At 39.4% G+C, this 16,770-nt stretch overlaps 1 protein-coding gene across 3 annotated transcripts in view; it reads left to right on the forward strand.

Annotated features, from left to right (window-relative positions):
* The first annotated feature begins 458 nt into the window (after positions 1-458).
* KPNA4 (karyopherin subunit alpha 4) overlaps positions 459-16,770 on the forward strand; it is a 61,399-nt gene continuing 45,087 nt past the window's right edge. The window contains exons 1-2 of one of the 3 annotated variants that reach the window (XM_072752376.1): positions 542-786; positions 1,369-1,508. In XM_072752376.1, the coding sequence (XP_072608477.1) occupies positions 1,425-1,508 (84 nt within the window). In that variant the 5' untranslated portion in view covers positions 542-786; positions 1,369-1,424. Of the gene's footprint in view, positions 787-1,368; positions 1,509-16,770 lie in introns of all 3 variants that reach the window. The other 2 variants (XM_026016450.2, XM_026016449.2) reach the window with 2 other exon arrangements.

Consider the following 16,770-nt stretch of genomic DNA (forward strand, 5'->3'; position numbering starts at 1 on the left):
CAGAGCCCTGGAAGGGAAGGCGCACGGGGGGGGGGGGGGGGGGGGGCGGGGGAATACTTCAAGTCCGCTCCAATCCCGGACGACAGAGGTCCGAAGCGGCCCCGGCAACAGGAGCGAACCACCTCGTTCCCGGGCCTCCCCTTCCCCTCCCCGCCTCCCCTCAAGTCGCCCAATTCCCTCTCGCTTCCTCCCGGCGGCTCCCGGGCACGTGGTCCCTCCCCGCCCTGCCCCCGCCGCGCCCCTCCCAGCCCCCCCCGCCGCGGCCCTTCCTCCCCGCGCCGCTCGCTTCCCCTTTCCGTTTTCTCTTCCGCCCCCCGCTCTCCATCGTCCTCTCTGATTGGTCGAGCGCACCGGAGCCCGGTTGGCCAATCGGCGAGCGGGGCTGGCGGCGATGGGCGTGGCCGCGGCTCCGGGGCCCTCAGATCGAGGCTGCCTCCCCCTCTCAGCCGGCAGCACATTCCGCCGCCGTTGCCGCCGCCCGGCCCCGCAGTTGTCTTCGGCGGAGCTGCGGTCGCGCCGGGGTTAGGGCGGGGGGGCGGGCGGGGAGAGGAGGAGGAGAAGGCCGCGGCGGAGGCAGCGGAGAGGAGGGAGGAAGCGGCGGCGCGGCGGGCACTGCAGCTGAGGCGGCGGCCCGGTTCCTGGGAGTGTCGGTGCGGCGTGGTGGTTGGGGCGGATCCCGCGGGGGCCCGGGCGGGGGAAGGAGTCACCGGCCCGGCCATGGCGGACAACGAGAAACTGGACAACCAGCGGCTCAAGAATTTCAAGAACAAAGGCCGCGACTTGGAGGTAAACTCGGGGGCGCCGGCGGGGCGGGGGCCGCGGGCCTCGGGCCGATGTCCGCCGGGACTCCGGGCGTGGGGGGCCGGGGCGGGTGCCGTCGCCGGGCCGCGGGGGAAGGGCGCTGGGGGCCGGCCCGTGCGTGACGCCTCTGCGAACGCGCCGGGAAGTTTGTGTCGGGCCTGGTCCCCCTCCGCCCGGGAGCGAGGTGCCGGGGTACGGCCGGCGCGGCCTAGGCCTGCCCCTGCCCCGGGGAGCCGGCCCGGCGCGGGTGCGAGGGGCTGGGCCGCGCGGCGGGGAGGCCGGGCGCGGCGAGCGCGGAGGAGGCGTGCGTGTGCCGCGCGGCCCCGGCCCGGCCCCGGCCCCGGCTCCGGCCCGGGCCGCGGCGGAGATTCCGGCTCTGCCCCGGGCCCCGCCGTCTGGCGCCGCGTGAGGAGGGCGGTGGGAGGTGGGGGGGGGACGAGCGTGCGGCGACCGAGCGGGGCTCGGAACTTCCCCTGCGGGGTCCGAGTCGTCTCCACTTAAAGGCGTTTTCTCTGGTCTTCCCGACTCCCGCTTTACCCCTGCCTCCCCCCGATGTCCAAACTACAGGAGTCAACTTCTCCGTTGAAAAAAAACACCCCCGGCGTGAGAGGCCATCCTGGTGGATGCTAACAGTGCCTTCCAGCGGCCTGTGTTTTACTCTGGATATAGCTGATTCAAGATGTGGCTCACGGTGTGCCCTCTTCCAGGCAAAGAATACCCCTTATTTCAGCTTGCTCACAAATCTCTTTACCCCCTCCTGAGAGACCACCAGCTGCATTCTTATGTATAAAGTCCACAGGGTTATACAAAGCTGTCATCCTCTAGTCTACAGTATCCTTTCCCTCCACCTGCAGGTGGTGGTAGTGGGGGATGGGGTGGGCTCTGGAATGGCACCATCACGTTTTATTATTTTAAAAGGGTGTGTGGGGGGGAACCCTTGATTATCTTCGATACAGCTTCTCCCCCCCCCCCCAGGTGGTTAGGCTACATGAGGTGTGTGGGTAAAACACACACACACACACACACACACCAATCACAGAATTTTGATAGACTTTTCTTCCCTTCAGTGTTGAGAGTCTAGGTAAATCGATTATTTTTTTTTTTAATACATGCATCCTGTGCCTGCATCAGGAATGTAGCTTTTAAAAGAAAAGTGGTCAAGTAGTAGTTTTTGTATTGCCCCTCTGTACTTTTTTATACTAAAATCTTCAAATTCCCATCACCTGTTTCTGAACTTTGAGCATTTGCTTGACCGAGATAGTAACTATCCTGGGGGGCTTTTCACAAAGCCATGCAATCTTTAAGGTAGTTTGTGTTGTTTTCAGTGAGTTTCATAGTTTGAGGATCTATTAAAATACCTGAGGATGTGGTTCTTAATTCTGTGATTGTTAATGTGAGATATTATCCTGTGATCCTTTTTTTTGTGTGTGGAAAATTTTTAACATCTTTATTGATATAATTCACATACCATAATAATCACCACTTTAAATGTACAACTTATGATTTTTTCATTAAATTTACCTACTTGTGTAATACTGTGATGAAGGAAATTTTTTACTGATATCAATATTTAGAATGAAAACAATTACAAAATTTAAAAACATAAATACCTCAAGTTACAAAATCTAAAAAATAGCGATTAGATGCTTGACAAGTTCTGATGCTTTCCCTTCATCTACATTTCTGGCTGCATTTTTTTTTAAAAAACAGCTTCATTGAAATGTGATTCCTATGCTATACAACCCTGTGCAGCCATTAGCACAGCCAATCTTAAAATGGTCTTATCACTCCAAAAAGAATCTCTATTTCCCTTTACTCTCTGTCTAGATTTGCCTGTTCTGGGTATTTCCTATAAATGGAGTTACATAGTATGTGATCTTTTGTGACTGGCTTCTGTTAGGTAGCATAATGTTTTCAGGGTTTACACATGTAACAAAAATAAAACAGCCTTGTTCCACCTCGTTCCTTTTTATGGCTGAGTAATATGCTGAATAATAATCCAGCCTATGGATATACCACATCTTGTTCATCCGTTCATCAGTTGATGAACATTTGCGTTGTTTCCACTCTATTTTAGTTGTTTTATTTTTTTTATTTTTTTTATTTTAGTTGTTATGCGTAATGCTGCTATGAACGTTTATGTACATAGTTTTTGTGTGTACCTATGTTTTCATTTCTCTTTGGTTATATCCTAAGGAGTAGAACTAGTGGTATAGGGTAACTTTAAACGTAACCTTTTCTGGGATTGCCAAACTGTTCTAAAGTGATCCTTTTTTTTTTTTTTTTTTTTTGGTAATTTGATGTTTCCTCTTACTGTCAATTTCTTATCACTTTAGTCAAAATAAGATTGTGCTGACTCTATTAGAACAATATTATAAGTGATTTTTAAAAAATAACTATAAACACATTAACCAGATTTTTTTGAGAAGTTTATAGTGCCTAGGGACATCCTTGAGGATTTTGATAACCCTGTGGGTACAAAAGAAATAGGGATATTTTCACTGTTTCACCTAGGAAAATGACTGTAGTGGAAACTGTACTTTCTCCTCACTTATTCAAAGTCACATACACCTGTAATGAGATAGCAACTTTTTATCATCTTTAGAGAACACTAAAATGGCCTATTTTGTGTATTTAATTATCTATATGTCCGTGTCCCTCAGAACACTTATTATCCCCATAACCTTCCCCTCCACGTATGGTTACTATGTTTTGCTACAATAGATTCTAAGAAAATCCTACTTTGGGTTTAGGTCTCAATGATGACATCTGTTTCACTGAGAGTTTTTTGTAAAGAAGTATGGACCATTACTATCCAGTGAGTTTTATTTAATCCCATATATCCAAAATACCAATATAACATCAGCAATATAAAAAATATTGGGATATTTTATATTCTTTTCATACTAAGTCTTCAAAATCCGGTTTGTATTTTACACTTAAAGCATTATCTCAGGGGCACCCGGGTGGCTCAATGGTTGAGCATCTGTCTTTGGCTCAAGTGGTTTAGCATCTGCCTTTGGCTCATCTGCCCTGGGGGTCCTGGGATAGAGTCCTGCATCAGGCTCCCTGCAGGGAGCCTGCTTCTCCTTCTGCCTATGTCTCTGCCTCTCTGTGTCTCTCATGAATAAATAAATTTTTTTAAAAAATTAAAATGAGAAAAAAATTTAAAAAGCACATCTCAGTGTGGATTAGCTATATTTCATTTGCTTAATAGCCATATGCAGCTATTGGCTCTCTTATTGGACAGTTCAGATATAGAACAGCATATAGAATGAGGTAATTACCATTTTTTCAGTTTGATCTGATACTGTTTGATAATGACATAGAGTACAAAGTCCTAGAGTTTAGTGTGATCTAATGATCTCTAACTTTGTGTGTGACCTTGAGAGTCAGTCTTAAAGATTCTTTAATCTATTAAAACAGAGGTACTTGACACCTGCTTCATGTTAGGAAGATGCTAGCAGTTCCCTGAGCATTTTATCACTTTTCGCTTTTTTGCTTCAGGGTTAGAGTGATTTAATAGGATTCATTGTAATTGATTCTTTTACTCCCGTATTTGCAGTTGGCTCTTTGTTTTTTCTCTGTGTCCATACAGAACTTAAGTTACATTGAACTGAAAATAAAAGGGAAGAGGTTTAACGTAGAGCTCTGTAATTGCTCATTGAAGAGTAGTTTGACCACAGGGAATCATTGACCCTTCTAATAGTCATAATTTTTAAGTGTTAGAAGTTGAAACTGATTAAGAGCTTTCAATATGATGCTCATTCTTACCTTTCAATCTACCATTCTGGCTCTTCCAAAATGTGATCATGCTAAATTCTTGAAACACAAAAGTATTAAAGAAGACGTATATCAGTATTCATTTAAAATAATTTATGGGAATTCTTGGATGATGTTAAGGGCTTGACTGCTTTCTTGCAGTGTGGTAGAGGATCATTGTTAACTAGGTTGAGAAAAGTAACCATAGAAAGGGTACACTGAACACAACACAGGAAATGGGTAGTGACCAAACTTAAAATATTTGTCAGGATAGATCAAATAAAGCTCATCTAGTTTATGGTTTTTTATTTTATTTTATTTTTTTAAGATTTTATTTATTTATTCATGAGAGAGGGGGAGAGAGAGAGGCAGAGACACAGGCAGAGGGAGAAGCAGGCTCCATTCCGAGAGCTTGATGTGGGGCTCGATCCCAGGACTCCAGGATCACACCCTGGGCCAAAGGCAGGTGCTCAATCGCTGAGCCACCCAGGCGTCCCTAGTTTATGTTTTAAAAGTAGAGCAGGGATTCTTTTGTAGACTTTCCAAACAATCCATGATTTTTACAGTAGTTCCGAGAATATCCCAAGTTCTAATAGCATAAATTGTTAGAAAATAATTAGCTCTTGGTGCACCTGGCTGGCTCAGTCAGTTAAGAGTCTGCCTTCGGCCCAGGTCATGATCCCAGGGTCACTGGGATGGAGCCCCACATCTGGCTCCCTGCTTAGCAGGGAGTCCACTTCTCCCTCTGGCCCTCCCTCTGCTTGTGGGCGTGTGCTCTCTTTCACATGCCCTCTCTCAAATCTTTTTTCAAAAAAAGAAATTAATTAGATCTTATAAAAACACAACTTTGAGAAAAAAACTTACCCTAAAAATAAATAATAAAATATTAAATGACTGGACACTTGTGTTTCTCTGAACTTTAGAAATAAACAGTTGCTTGGTTGGCAAGAGTTTAATAAATTGGGATCCCTGGGTGGCGCAGCGGTTTGGCGCCTACCTTTGGCCCAGGGCGCGATCCTGGAGACCCGGGATCGAATCCCACATCGGGCTCCCGGTGCATGGAGCCTGCTTCTCCCTCTGCCTGTGTCTCTGCCTCTCTCTCTCTCTCTCTGACTATCATAAGTAAATAAAATTAAAAAAAAGAGTTTAATAAATTGATCTGCTATTTTGTTGTTGTTAACCAGCTTTGGTAGTTTGTAACCATACAGAGTGAAAAGCATTGTTAAGCTATTAAGTCTTGTTAACTTTTAGAGACTGACCTCTCTCATCACAAATCTTGGAACATATTTACTATACTTAAAATAACTGCAGTCTAATTTTTCATATAATAGTCCAGGCATGTGACAATGTGAAATATCTAATAGAAATATAGTTAGGAATTAAATAATTGTTTTTGTGCTCCCTGTCAGCTTTCCTGGTTTACAAGGCAAGCAATTTCAGAATTGCTTCATTGATAATTTTCTTTGAGATATCAAAATGTCTTCGTTTTTCATAGTCTCTAGAATGTCAAATGAACATATATATACAAGATTGGGAAGAGTTGTAGGAGTGAGTTAGGTTCAAAAGAATGAAAGTACTTTAGAAAAATGTGCATATAGTTTTTAAGCATTGATTTCTAATGCCTGATAGTTACTGTGGGTCCTCAAAATATTTTTGAGTGTTTTTTTGGAGCAGCATTCATCTGCCTTAAGGACTATGATGGTAAAATGAGAGTGTCATCAAGTCTAGTCTTGAATGATGATTTTGGCATTTGCTGGTTTACTTTTGGAACAGAGAAGTATGATAGAAGCATATACTGTATATGCTTTTAATTGTATTCTCATTTCTCTCAGTCTAATAATAGGAATTACTTTATAGAAGAAAACTCTCTAGAGTTAAGTGACTTAATAGCATTACATTAAGGGAATGATTTTAATTCAGGTACATGTCAAAGTAAATTCTGTACTATTTATACCATACCATATTACCTGTTTTAAACTTCTTTCAGCCTTGATACAAGTCTCAAAGTTGATTAAAAGGTTATATGTGAAAGCATAGTCCATGGGGTATAATAGCTATTCAGTAAGTTTCCTTTTTCTCCCAGAGAGATTTTTGAAATTGTGTATCTTTTGTGGACTTTAAAGTCTAGAGAACACATTTATAGTCTTTCACTTAGATTTGGTTAGTAAAAGGATTAGTGGAGACTCCCTTTTTTTTAGTTAATATGAGATGCCAATCTTTATATTGGCATCTACTAAATAAGATACACACACACACACTTCTAATGGCTTTAGTCCAGAAGTTTTCAAAGCTTTGCAGGATGAAGACCTATTTACGCTGTTAAAAATTAGGGATCCTGAAAGAGCTTTGTTTGTGGGTTTCTATCACTATTTGTCATTTCAAAAAAAAAAAGTCTGTCATTTCAGAAATTAAAACAAGAATTTAAAAAAATATTAGCTCATAAAAATAACAATGAAGCTATTTTATATTTTTATATAAACAAATTTCTAATGAAAAATAACTTATTTTCTAAAACCCAGAAAATGTGGTGAAAAGAGCCATGTTTAATTTTGTTCTGTTTGTTTTTTGTTTTGTTTTGTTTTGTTTTGAAGTCTCCTATATTTGGCTCAAGAAACGATAGTTGGATTGTCATGTCTATTTCTGAATTCAATCTTTTGTGATAATGCTGTTTTGGTTAAAGTATATGAAGAATATCCCACTTTACACAGGCAGTTGGAGAGGGAGGATGTTTTAATAGCCTTTTCATATTATTATGGAAATTTTGTTTGATACTATACCAGAACTCCACAAAATAGTAGTTTCTTAAAGGTTAGTTGCAATATGGAATCTGAGGCCACATCAGTGAGCCTTTCATACTCTGTTATGTTAAAATTTATAGGTCTATCTTGCACTTGGATTGTATCTTTTGCACATGCCTGATTTTGTAATAGCATGTATTGGTCATTTGGAAAATATTAGTTCACAGAGTTATGCAGATCTTCCAAATGGTGGCACATTTTATTATACAGTGAAAATTCACCAATTATTGTCAGTGTCATCAAGTAGTTCATCAGAAAAAGCTTGAATATTAGAAATTTGTGAAGCTCACAGTGATGGATACAGATTTTCCAAAATTCTTATTTTCATTTGAAAGCTTAAATTTTATCATTAGCAAGAAACACTGTAAGTTGTTTTCCTTGAAGCCATAAGCTCACTTTGCTCATTTTTGTGAAAACATCTGCCAGACACTGTCTGAATAGCCATAATTTGTCTGTCAGTCGTTCTTTCAAGTAAAAATGGTGTTCTATGAAAAAAATGGCTAGTTCAGTTTGCAACTCAATCATACAAAAACTTTTTCCTTTAGACAGTCATTGTTATGCAGAAGTGGGTATGCTGCAGTAGTTTATGTGTAATCCCCATTTTATCACAAAACTTAAAGAAAGGGCCAGTTTTTAAAAAGGTAATTTTTTACTGTACTGTCAGGGACATTAAGTGAGCTGGCCTTTTTTAAAATTTTTGTTTTATTTATCTGAGAGAGAGTGCAAGAGAGCACACAAACAAGGGGAGTGGCAGGTAGAGGGAGGAGAAGCAGACCCCACACTGAGCAGGGAGCCTGATGTTGGGCTACGGGGGCTCCATCCCAGGACCCTGGGATCATGACTCGAGCCAAAGGCAGACACTCAACCAACTGAGCATCCAGGCACCCATGTTTCTTGTTTTCTTAACTGAAATACAGTGTGTACTTAAAACAGTTTGGTGACATTGTCTTAATTCATGCTAAAACACCAGCAGTTTTACCCACTGCATTGCATTGCTGTGCAAATATTAGAACCATAGTAAATATTAGTAGTAATATGAAAATAGTTTTGATCTGTGGACCCTCTGAAAAGGCTTCAGTATCTCTACAGAAACCTATTGGTCACACTTTGAGAGCCACTGTCTTTATTAGTGTTGCTTCTGTAAGAGAGGACTGTCACTTTTTTTTTTAAAATTTTTATTTATTTATGATAGTCACAGAGAGAGGGAGAGAGGCAGAGACACAGGCAGAGGGAGAAGCAGGCTCCATGCACCGGGAGCCCAATGTGGGATTCGATCCCGGGTCTCCAGGATCGCGCCCTGGGCTAAAGGCAGGCGCCAAACCGCTGCGCCACCCAGAGATCCCGACTGTCACTTTTAATTCATAAAATCTCTCTTTTTTTTTTCCCATAAAGATTTATTTATTTATTTATTTATTTACTCACTCATGATAGACATAGAGAAAGAGAGGCAGAGACAAAGCAGAGGGAGAAGCAGGCTCCATGCCAGGAGCCTGACGCGGGACTCCAGGATCACGCCCTGGGCCAAAGGCAGGCTCCAAACCGCTGAGCCACCCAGGGATCCCCTTAATTCATAAAATCTCTTAAAAGACTGTAACAGTTAAAGCATGGATTTGAACTCTGGTTCCTCCATTTAATAGTTATGGAAGTTAACTTAATATCTCTAGCCATTTATTTTTTATTTTTTGAATCTCTCTAAACCGTTTATGCTTAATAGTGCCTGACATGTAGTATATACAGTGAATGGAAGCTCTTTATTTCTTCCAGCTTGCTTCATCGTTCATTATATCCAAATAATCCCTCGTATTCCTTGTCAGAATAACATTTTGTTTGTAGTTCCTTTTGTACTGCTGTGGACCATAATTCCAATCACATCACATGAATTGGGGAAGGCTTCCTTTTCTGTTCATTAACACTCAAGTAAAAGCCTTTCTCTTGTGTGCTTCAATCAAATTGTGGCAAAATTACTAGTTTCTGACTTCATTTATCTAATTTCTGTGTTGTAAATAGGTTAGTAAATACCTAATGTAGTTTGTAACTTTTCCCACAAGATTGTAAATTTAACCAGAAAATAGTTTTGATGTACACTGTTAGTACCTGTGATGAAAAAAGAGTTAAGGTCATAGATATACTGGTAATACAAGAGTGGCTTGACTACTTAAAACCTAAGCTTTTTCTATTACTGTTTATTTACTATTAAACCAAAATTTTACTAGCTGTCGCTTTTACCCTAAATTTAATTTACATTAAACCTAACATAAATTGCATTTTCAATAATGTGTTTTGAAAAACCCGGAATTTGATTTTTATTAACAAAAGTCAGAATCCCATAATTTGGTGGTAGGCATATTTTTTAATGTTAGATAGCAAATCACATTCTATCTCAGTTTCCTACTTTATGAGAACTTTAGTTGCTCAGTATCTACTCTGAATACTTGTTTTAGTTTTTATTGCATGTGTTTTTGATTCCTTAAAGTAGGTATTATCTAAATTTATTTAGTTAATGGTAGTTGTATCTTGATGGCTCTATAGGTAGTGTTTCCTTAGTTTTATTAAATGACCCTATCCTGTTTGCCACCCATTCTACCTATTTACCCTGGTCTTCTGTGGTCATTTTCAGCTGTTACTGGTCCAGAAAAGCAAGTAAAATATAGTCTTAATATTTTCAAATAATTGTTACATTATTCTTGGTTTTTTAGTAAGTATAAAACCCAAGTTAAGTCTGATAACTTTAGGGACGCCTGGGTGGCTCAGCGGTTGAGCATCTGCCTTCGGCCCAGGGCATGATCCTGGAGACCTGGGATCGAGTCCCACATCGGGCTCCCAGCATGGAGCCTGCTTCTCCCTCTGCCTGTGTCTCTGCCTCTCTTTCTCTGTGTCTCTCATGAATAAATAAATAAAATCTTTAAAAAAGAAAAAAGTCTGATAACTTTAGGCTAAAAGAGCTGATTTTTATACTATGTGGTTATGTTTCAGGGAACAGAAACCCACCTCGCATTAGTTTAAGCATAAGCTTTCATAACCCGTAAGTCTAGGGCCACAACTGGTATTAATTGCGGTTAGAGTTCTAGTGAAGGTCTAGGGAAGATTGATTAAGTAAGATTTGGGCAGCCCGGGTGGCTCAGCAGTTTGATGCCTGCCTTCGGCCCAGGGTGTGATCCTGGACACCTGGGATCGAGTCCTACGTTGGGCTCCCTGCATGGAGCCTGCTTCTCTTCTGCCTGTGTCTCTGCCTCTCTCTCTCTCTGTCTCTTTGTCTCTCATTAATAAATAAATAAATAAATTTTTTTTTTTTAAGATTTGATTGCACGCTTATGCCCAAATTAATCATTTTGGGTAGGGGAATATGGTTCTGTGATTGGGCAGCACAAGCTCTGTTTGTGTGTTAGATAGGGAAGAATGTTGGTACTTTCACATAACCCCAGATTTGTCACAAGAATGAGGGGATCTGATAGAGTAAAAAGAAAGGAAGAAAAAATTACTGAAGACAACATTGTAAAGCAGCCCTGTTCAATATAGATGTAGAATGGTTTCTTATTTTGCCTTTGAATTATTATGTGGAGGTGTTCATTATATACAGGTATATTTATAGAATTGAGTTCATTGTGATCAACTGTTTTCTCCAACATTTTATGTCAGTGTTCACATTTTTTCTCTTAGTATCTTGAATAATTTTCCCAATTCCCTTTTGTTCTCCAGCTTTAAACTAGTAACAGTATTATCCTCAAATCATAAAAAAAGCATTTAGGACCAATAAACAAATAAAAAATATAACCAACATCATTAGTCATTAGGGAAATGCCACATCAAAACCATAATGAGATACCACTTCAATCTACTAGGATTGGTTTTTTAATAAGTGTGAAAACAAAAATAAATAAAAAGTATCAAGTGTTGGTGAGGATATGGAGAAAGTGCAATCCTCCTGCATGGCTAAAGGAAATGTAAAATGGTGCATTCTACCTTGGAATGTGGTTTCACAGTTCCTCAAAGTTAGACAATTAACATATGACCCAGCAATTCCACCCCTAGGTAAAACCCAAGAGAATTAAGAATAAGTGTCTGCACAAAAACTTGTACATGAGTGTTCATAGCAGCATTACCTATAATATCCAAAACAGACTACCCAGATGCCCATCAACTGATGAATGGGTAAACAAATGTGGTCTGTACATACAATGGAATAGTATTATACCATAAAAAGGAATGAAGTACTGCTTCATGCTACAACATGATGAACCTTGAAAGTATTTTACTACCTGAAATAAGCCAGTCAGAAAAGGTCACATATTCTTGGCAAATTGATTTAAATTTTAAAAATACAAAAAAATGGAGAAAAGATCACATATTCTGTAATTTCAATTCTATGAAATGTCCAGGATAGGTAAATTCATAGAGACAGAAAGTAGATTAATAGTTGTCCAAGCCTTAGGGAATGACTGCTAAAGGATATGGGCTTTATATGGTAAAGACAATAATCTGGAATTAGATGGTGGTTATTTATGTGCAACTTTATACTAAAAACCATGGAATTATACACTTTAAATGGGCAAATTGTATGATGTGTGAATTATATCTCAATAAAGCTGTATGTTGGTTTTTTTTTTTTTTTAAGAAGCTTAAGAGAAATAGAGACCATGACAACTTTCCACTACCAAAGGGTCATTGGTGACCTCTCGTTACCTCTTTCTCCATGTACCCTTCTGACTGACTGACTTCTCCATGTACCCTTCCCTGGATTGAATTCATTTGTTGAGCAAATATTTACTCACTTTCTGTGTCTGAGGTTCGGTTGTAAGCAGTGAGGATACAACAATGAATAACAGCCTAAATTCTTAGTGTTTGCATTCTAACAAGTCAAGATCGCTGCTATAGACTGACCCTGTGGGGATATACAGCCATTGTGAGCTACTGTTGTAGTAGTAGATCTCTTGTGTGCCCTTCCTAAACTCAAATTTACGATAAATAGTATACCTCAAACATGAAGGGAAAGGACATCCTAAATGTTAACTTGGCCAATCCATAAGCATACTTTCAGCATGCTTATGGATTGGCTTTTCCTGAGTTAGGTGCTTTCCCCTTCACTGCCTTCCTAGTCAGCAGTGCTGTGGAAGGGAGGATGTGACATGGTAATGAACAGCCTTTGCCTGCTTCTGCAGCAGCATCCTTGGAAAGAGAAGTTTCTTTTAGACAAGATTGTAAGTATGACATTATTTAGTTAATGTCACTCCGTTCTTAACTTTTCTGTTAACTTTCTACTCACTATTAAACTCTGACGTATCATTATTACCTCATTATTAATCTCATCTCCATAGTGATTGCCTTATTTCTGCTGTTGCTCTTCTCCAATTCATAAAACAGAGTGGTTTTTAAAAAATGAAATCATGCCCCTCTCTGCCTCAGTAGCTTTCCATCACACTTAGCTTCCAAATTCTTTACGGAGACCAGATCTGGTCCCTATCTATTTCTCCCTCCTACGTCTGCCACTTTATTATCTCCCTTAGTTACACTCTCATTTTTTAATTCTTCTAACTCTAGCACTTCAGTAGCTAGGCCCTTCACACATGCTGATCTGTGGGAATGCTTTCTCCACCCTCTATACCTATACCCGCCTTTTCTCCACTGTTTATTTCTCATCCTTTGAGTCTTCAGTGTTATTTACATATAGTTGCCATCCACCCACGCTCCTAGTGAGCTAATTGAAATTTCATCCCCCTTGTTTTCCTTAAGAAATACATTGATCATAATTTGTTAGTGTACTTACTCTGTTAATTTCTCCCCCAGACTAGAAGTTCCCTGAAAGTATAGACCTTGTCTATTTTGTATACCAGTCTTTTCTTAATTCTCATTGCAGAACCTGGGCTGTCATTGGCATTTAAGGAACTACTTGAGGGAATTAAATGAAACTTAAAAAAAAAAAATGTGTGTGCATTGTAATTAGGATTAGTGACTAAATCAGATTTTTTAAATGAAGGTAAATTTTTGTCTCTTGAAATGGTAATGGCATGTAATTGTAGAAATTTTTTAGAGAAATGGAAATAAAGTAATCCTCCATAATCTTACTGCTATTAACTTTCTTAGAATGTTTACTTTTTCTTATACATTTTTTCAAATATATTTGAACTTTATTTGGGGTCCTTTTTTTTGGGGGGGGGGGGGTCCTTTTTTTTTTAATTTGGGTTCCTGTAAGAATAATTCATAGTAGAATACAGCCAAGTTTCTCTACCTTGACACTTGATACTTTGGGCCAAATAAGTTTTTTCTTATGGGGAACCATCCTGTGCATTGTACGCTGTTTTAGAGCTTTCTTCGCCTCTGCCATTAGATGCCAGTAGCATGCTCCCTCCCGCTTATAAAAGCCAAAATTGTTTCCAGAAACTGCCAGATGTTGCCTGAGTGGCAAAATCACCGCAGATTGAGAACCATTGGAATTTAGTTCGGTAAACTTCCCAGAACACCATTATTTCAGTGGATTCCTATTGTCTATAAAGTCAGTTAAAATTTTGTAATAAGCTAGGTATTTCAGCCTGTCAGTTAAGTTTAGCAGATATTTGAGTGTTTGCTACATAAATGCTAGGGAAAAGGCAAACATTGAACATCCCCTGGATTCTTAACTTTTTAGTTTATAATTCCCCCATTTCTATAACTTTCATCTTAGACTCTTCTCCCTCTTAGGGCAGATAAATCCACCTTACCTTTAACACTCAGTTTCGCTTTTCTATCTTTGTTTTTATGGGGTCCCTATTGGAAACACTTCTTGTCTTCCCTTTACCTTGCCATTTCTCCCTTATATTTCCAGGTTGAGCTGAAACCTCAGTTGAATTGGAGGCCTCAGTTCAACATGGACCTTGTCTATTTTGTATACTACTCTGTTCTTAATTCTCATGACAGAGTCTGGCTGTTATACAAATTTTTTTATACAAATACAAATTTTCCCTCACAACAGTTTGCATTGATCATTTCTTAATTGAACTCTTAGAGTTGTTATTTGTGTACCTGTATTTTAGTGTTTACTCATGTAAGATAATGTTTTTCCTTGTCATGTGTTTTGTAGAAAAAAAAGTGTTACAAAAGGTTATGTATGACTTAAACATCAACAAACTAGATAACCTAGATGAAATGGAGTAATTCCTAGAAACACACAACCTATCAAGACTGAATCCTGAAGAAACAAAATCTAAACAAATCTATAACTGAGGGGAAGGGGGGCACCTGGGTGGCTCAGTGGTTGAGCATCTGCCTTCAGTTCAGGGCGTGATCCCCCAGTCCTGGGATCAACTCCCACATTGGGCTCCCTGCATGGAGCCTACTTCTGCCTCTGCCTCTCTCTCTCTCTCTCTGTGTGTCTCTCATGAATGAGTAAATAAAATCTTTAAAACAAAAAAATCCATAACTAGGAAAGCAATTGAATCAGTAATCAAAAATCTTCCAACGGCGAAAAGCCCAGGATTGGATGGCTTCACTGGTGAAGTCTACCAAACATTTAAGAATTAATACCAATCCCCTTTAAACTCTCTCAGAAAAACTGACAAGGGAATATGGTTACATCTATTCTGTAAGACTAGCATTCTGGGAAAAAAAAAAAAGAAACTAGCATTCTGGTACCAAAGCCAAAGGGCACTACAGGACAATTGCAGACCAATACCCTTGATGAATAGTGTTGCAGAAATTTTCAAAATACTAGCAAACTGAATTCAACAGCATATTAAAAGGATTATATACCATGGCCAAGTGGGATTTAATCCTGGAATGTAAGGGATGGTTCAATTTATGAAAAGCAGTATACTATACAAGATTAACAGAATGAAGGGCAAAACCACACATTGATGTCCATTGATGCAGGAAAAGCAGTTGACAGAATTCAATACCTTTTCATGATAAAAACACTCAACAAACTAAGAATAGAAGGAAACTACGTCAATATAATGAAGACCAAATACAAAAAGCCCCCCAGATGACATACTGGATGGTGAAAGATTGATTGGAAGCTTTTCCTGTAAGAATAAGATCAAGACAAGGATGCCCACTTTCACCAGTACTGTTCAACATAGTCCTAAAAGTCCTAGCCAGAGCAGTTAGGCAAGAAAAAGAAACAAAAGGCCTCCAAGTTGGAAAGGAGGAAGTAAAATTCTGTTTATAGATGGTTTGGTCTTATATGTCAAAAACCCTAATGATCCTTATAGAAAAATGTCAGAAGTAATAAATGATTCAGCAAAGTTACAGGATGTAAAATCAGCAGTCACTCACAAGGAACATTTTGAAAAGGAATTTGAGTTACAGTAGCATCGAAAGGAATAAAATACTTAGGAATAAACCTAACTAATGAGGTAAAAGACTTTCACATTGAAAACTGCAAAATGTTGCTAAAAAATTAAAGAGTACACAAATAAATAGACATCCACGTACCTGGGTTGGAAGACCTATTGTTAAATGTCAGTACTACCAAAGTGATCTACAGATTTAATGGAGAAGTGCACATAGATTCTCAAAAGACCCTGAATAGCCAAAACAGTCCTGAAAAAGAGGAGAAAGTTGGAGGTCTCACATTTCCTAATTTAAAACTTGAGACTTGACATGATCAAAACAGTATGATACTAACAAAAGGAAACATAGACCTATGGAATAGAGTAGAGAACACAGAAATAAGCTCTTGCAAATATGGTCAAAGATTTTTGACAGGAGTGCCAAGACCATTCATTGGTAAAGGGCAGTCTCTTCAAAAAATGGGGCTAAGAAAATTTGATATCCACAAGCAAAAGAATGAAATTGGACCCTTACTTAACACCATATACTAAAAATTAACTCAGTGGATCAAGGACCTAAATGTAAAACCTAAAACAGAACTCTTATGAAGAAAACCTAGGACAGAAACTTTATGACATTGAATTGGGCAGTGATTTTTTTAGATATGACACTAAAGGTACGTGTGTGTACATATGTATATATATCTTGTATAAGATAGGGAAATACAAGAAACTGAAAATTGAACTTTTTTCTGTTACTATGTTTATTTTCTAACTTTTCCAAAGAAATATGTGTAAGTCTGAATTGAATACATTTCCCTGTCATTCAAATGTTTGATAGTGAAACCCTACTTTAATCCTATTCCTTGGAGTTAACTGTTAACAATTACATTTTTGTGACATAAATTATATTTATGTACTAATTATTTCAGTACTTATAATTTAGATATGGATCATTTAAAAGTATTATTTTTGTAGAATTACTTTACAAAACTGTTCAGTAACTTGCCAAGGTTAAATTAGGCCTCCTTGTTGAATTTTTTTTTTTAAGATTTTATTTATTTATTTATTCATGAAAGACCTACAGAGAGGAGGGGCAGAGACACAGGCAGAGGGAGAAAGAAGCAAGCTCCATGCTGGAAGCCTGACCTGGGACTGGATCCCAGGTC

Source organism: Vulpes vulpes, chromosome 3 (assembly GCF_048418805.1).
Source record: "Vulpes vulpes isolate BD-2025 chromosome 3, VulVul3, whole genome shotgun sequence".
Classification (NCBI taxonomy): Eukaryota; Metazoa; Chordata; class Mammalia; order Carnivora; family Canidae; genus Vulpes; species Vulpes vulpes.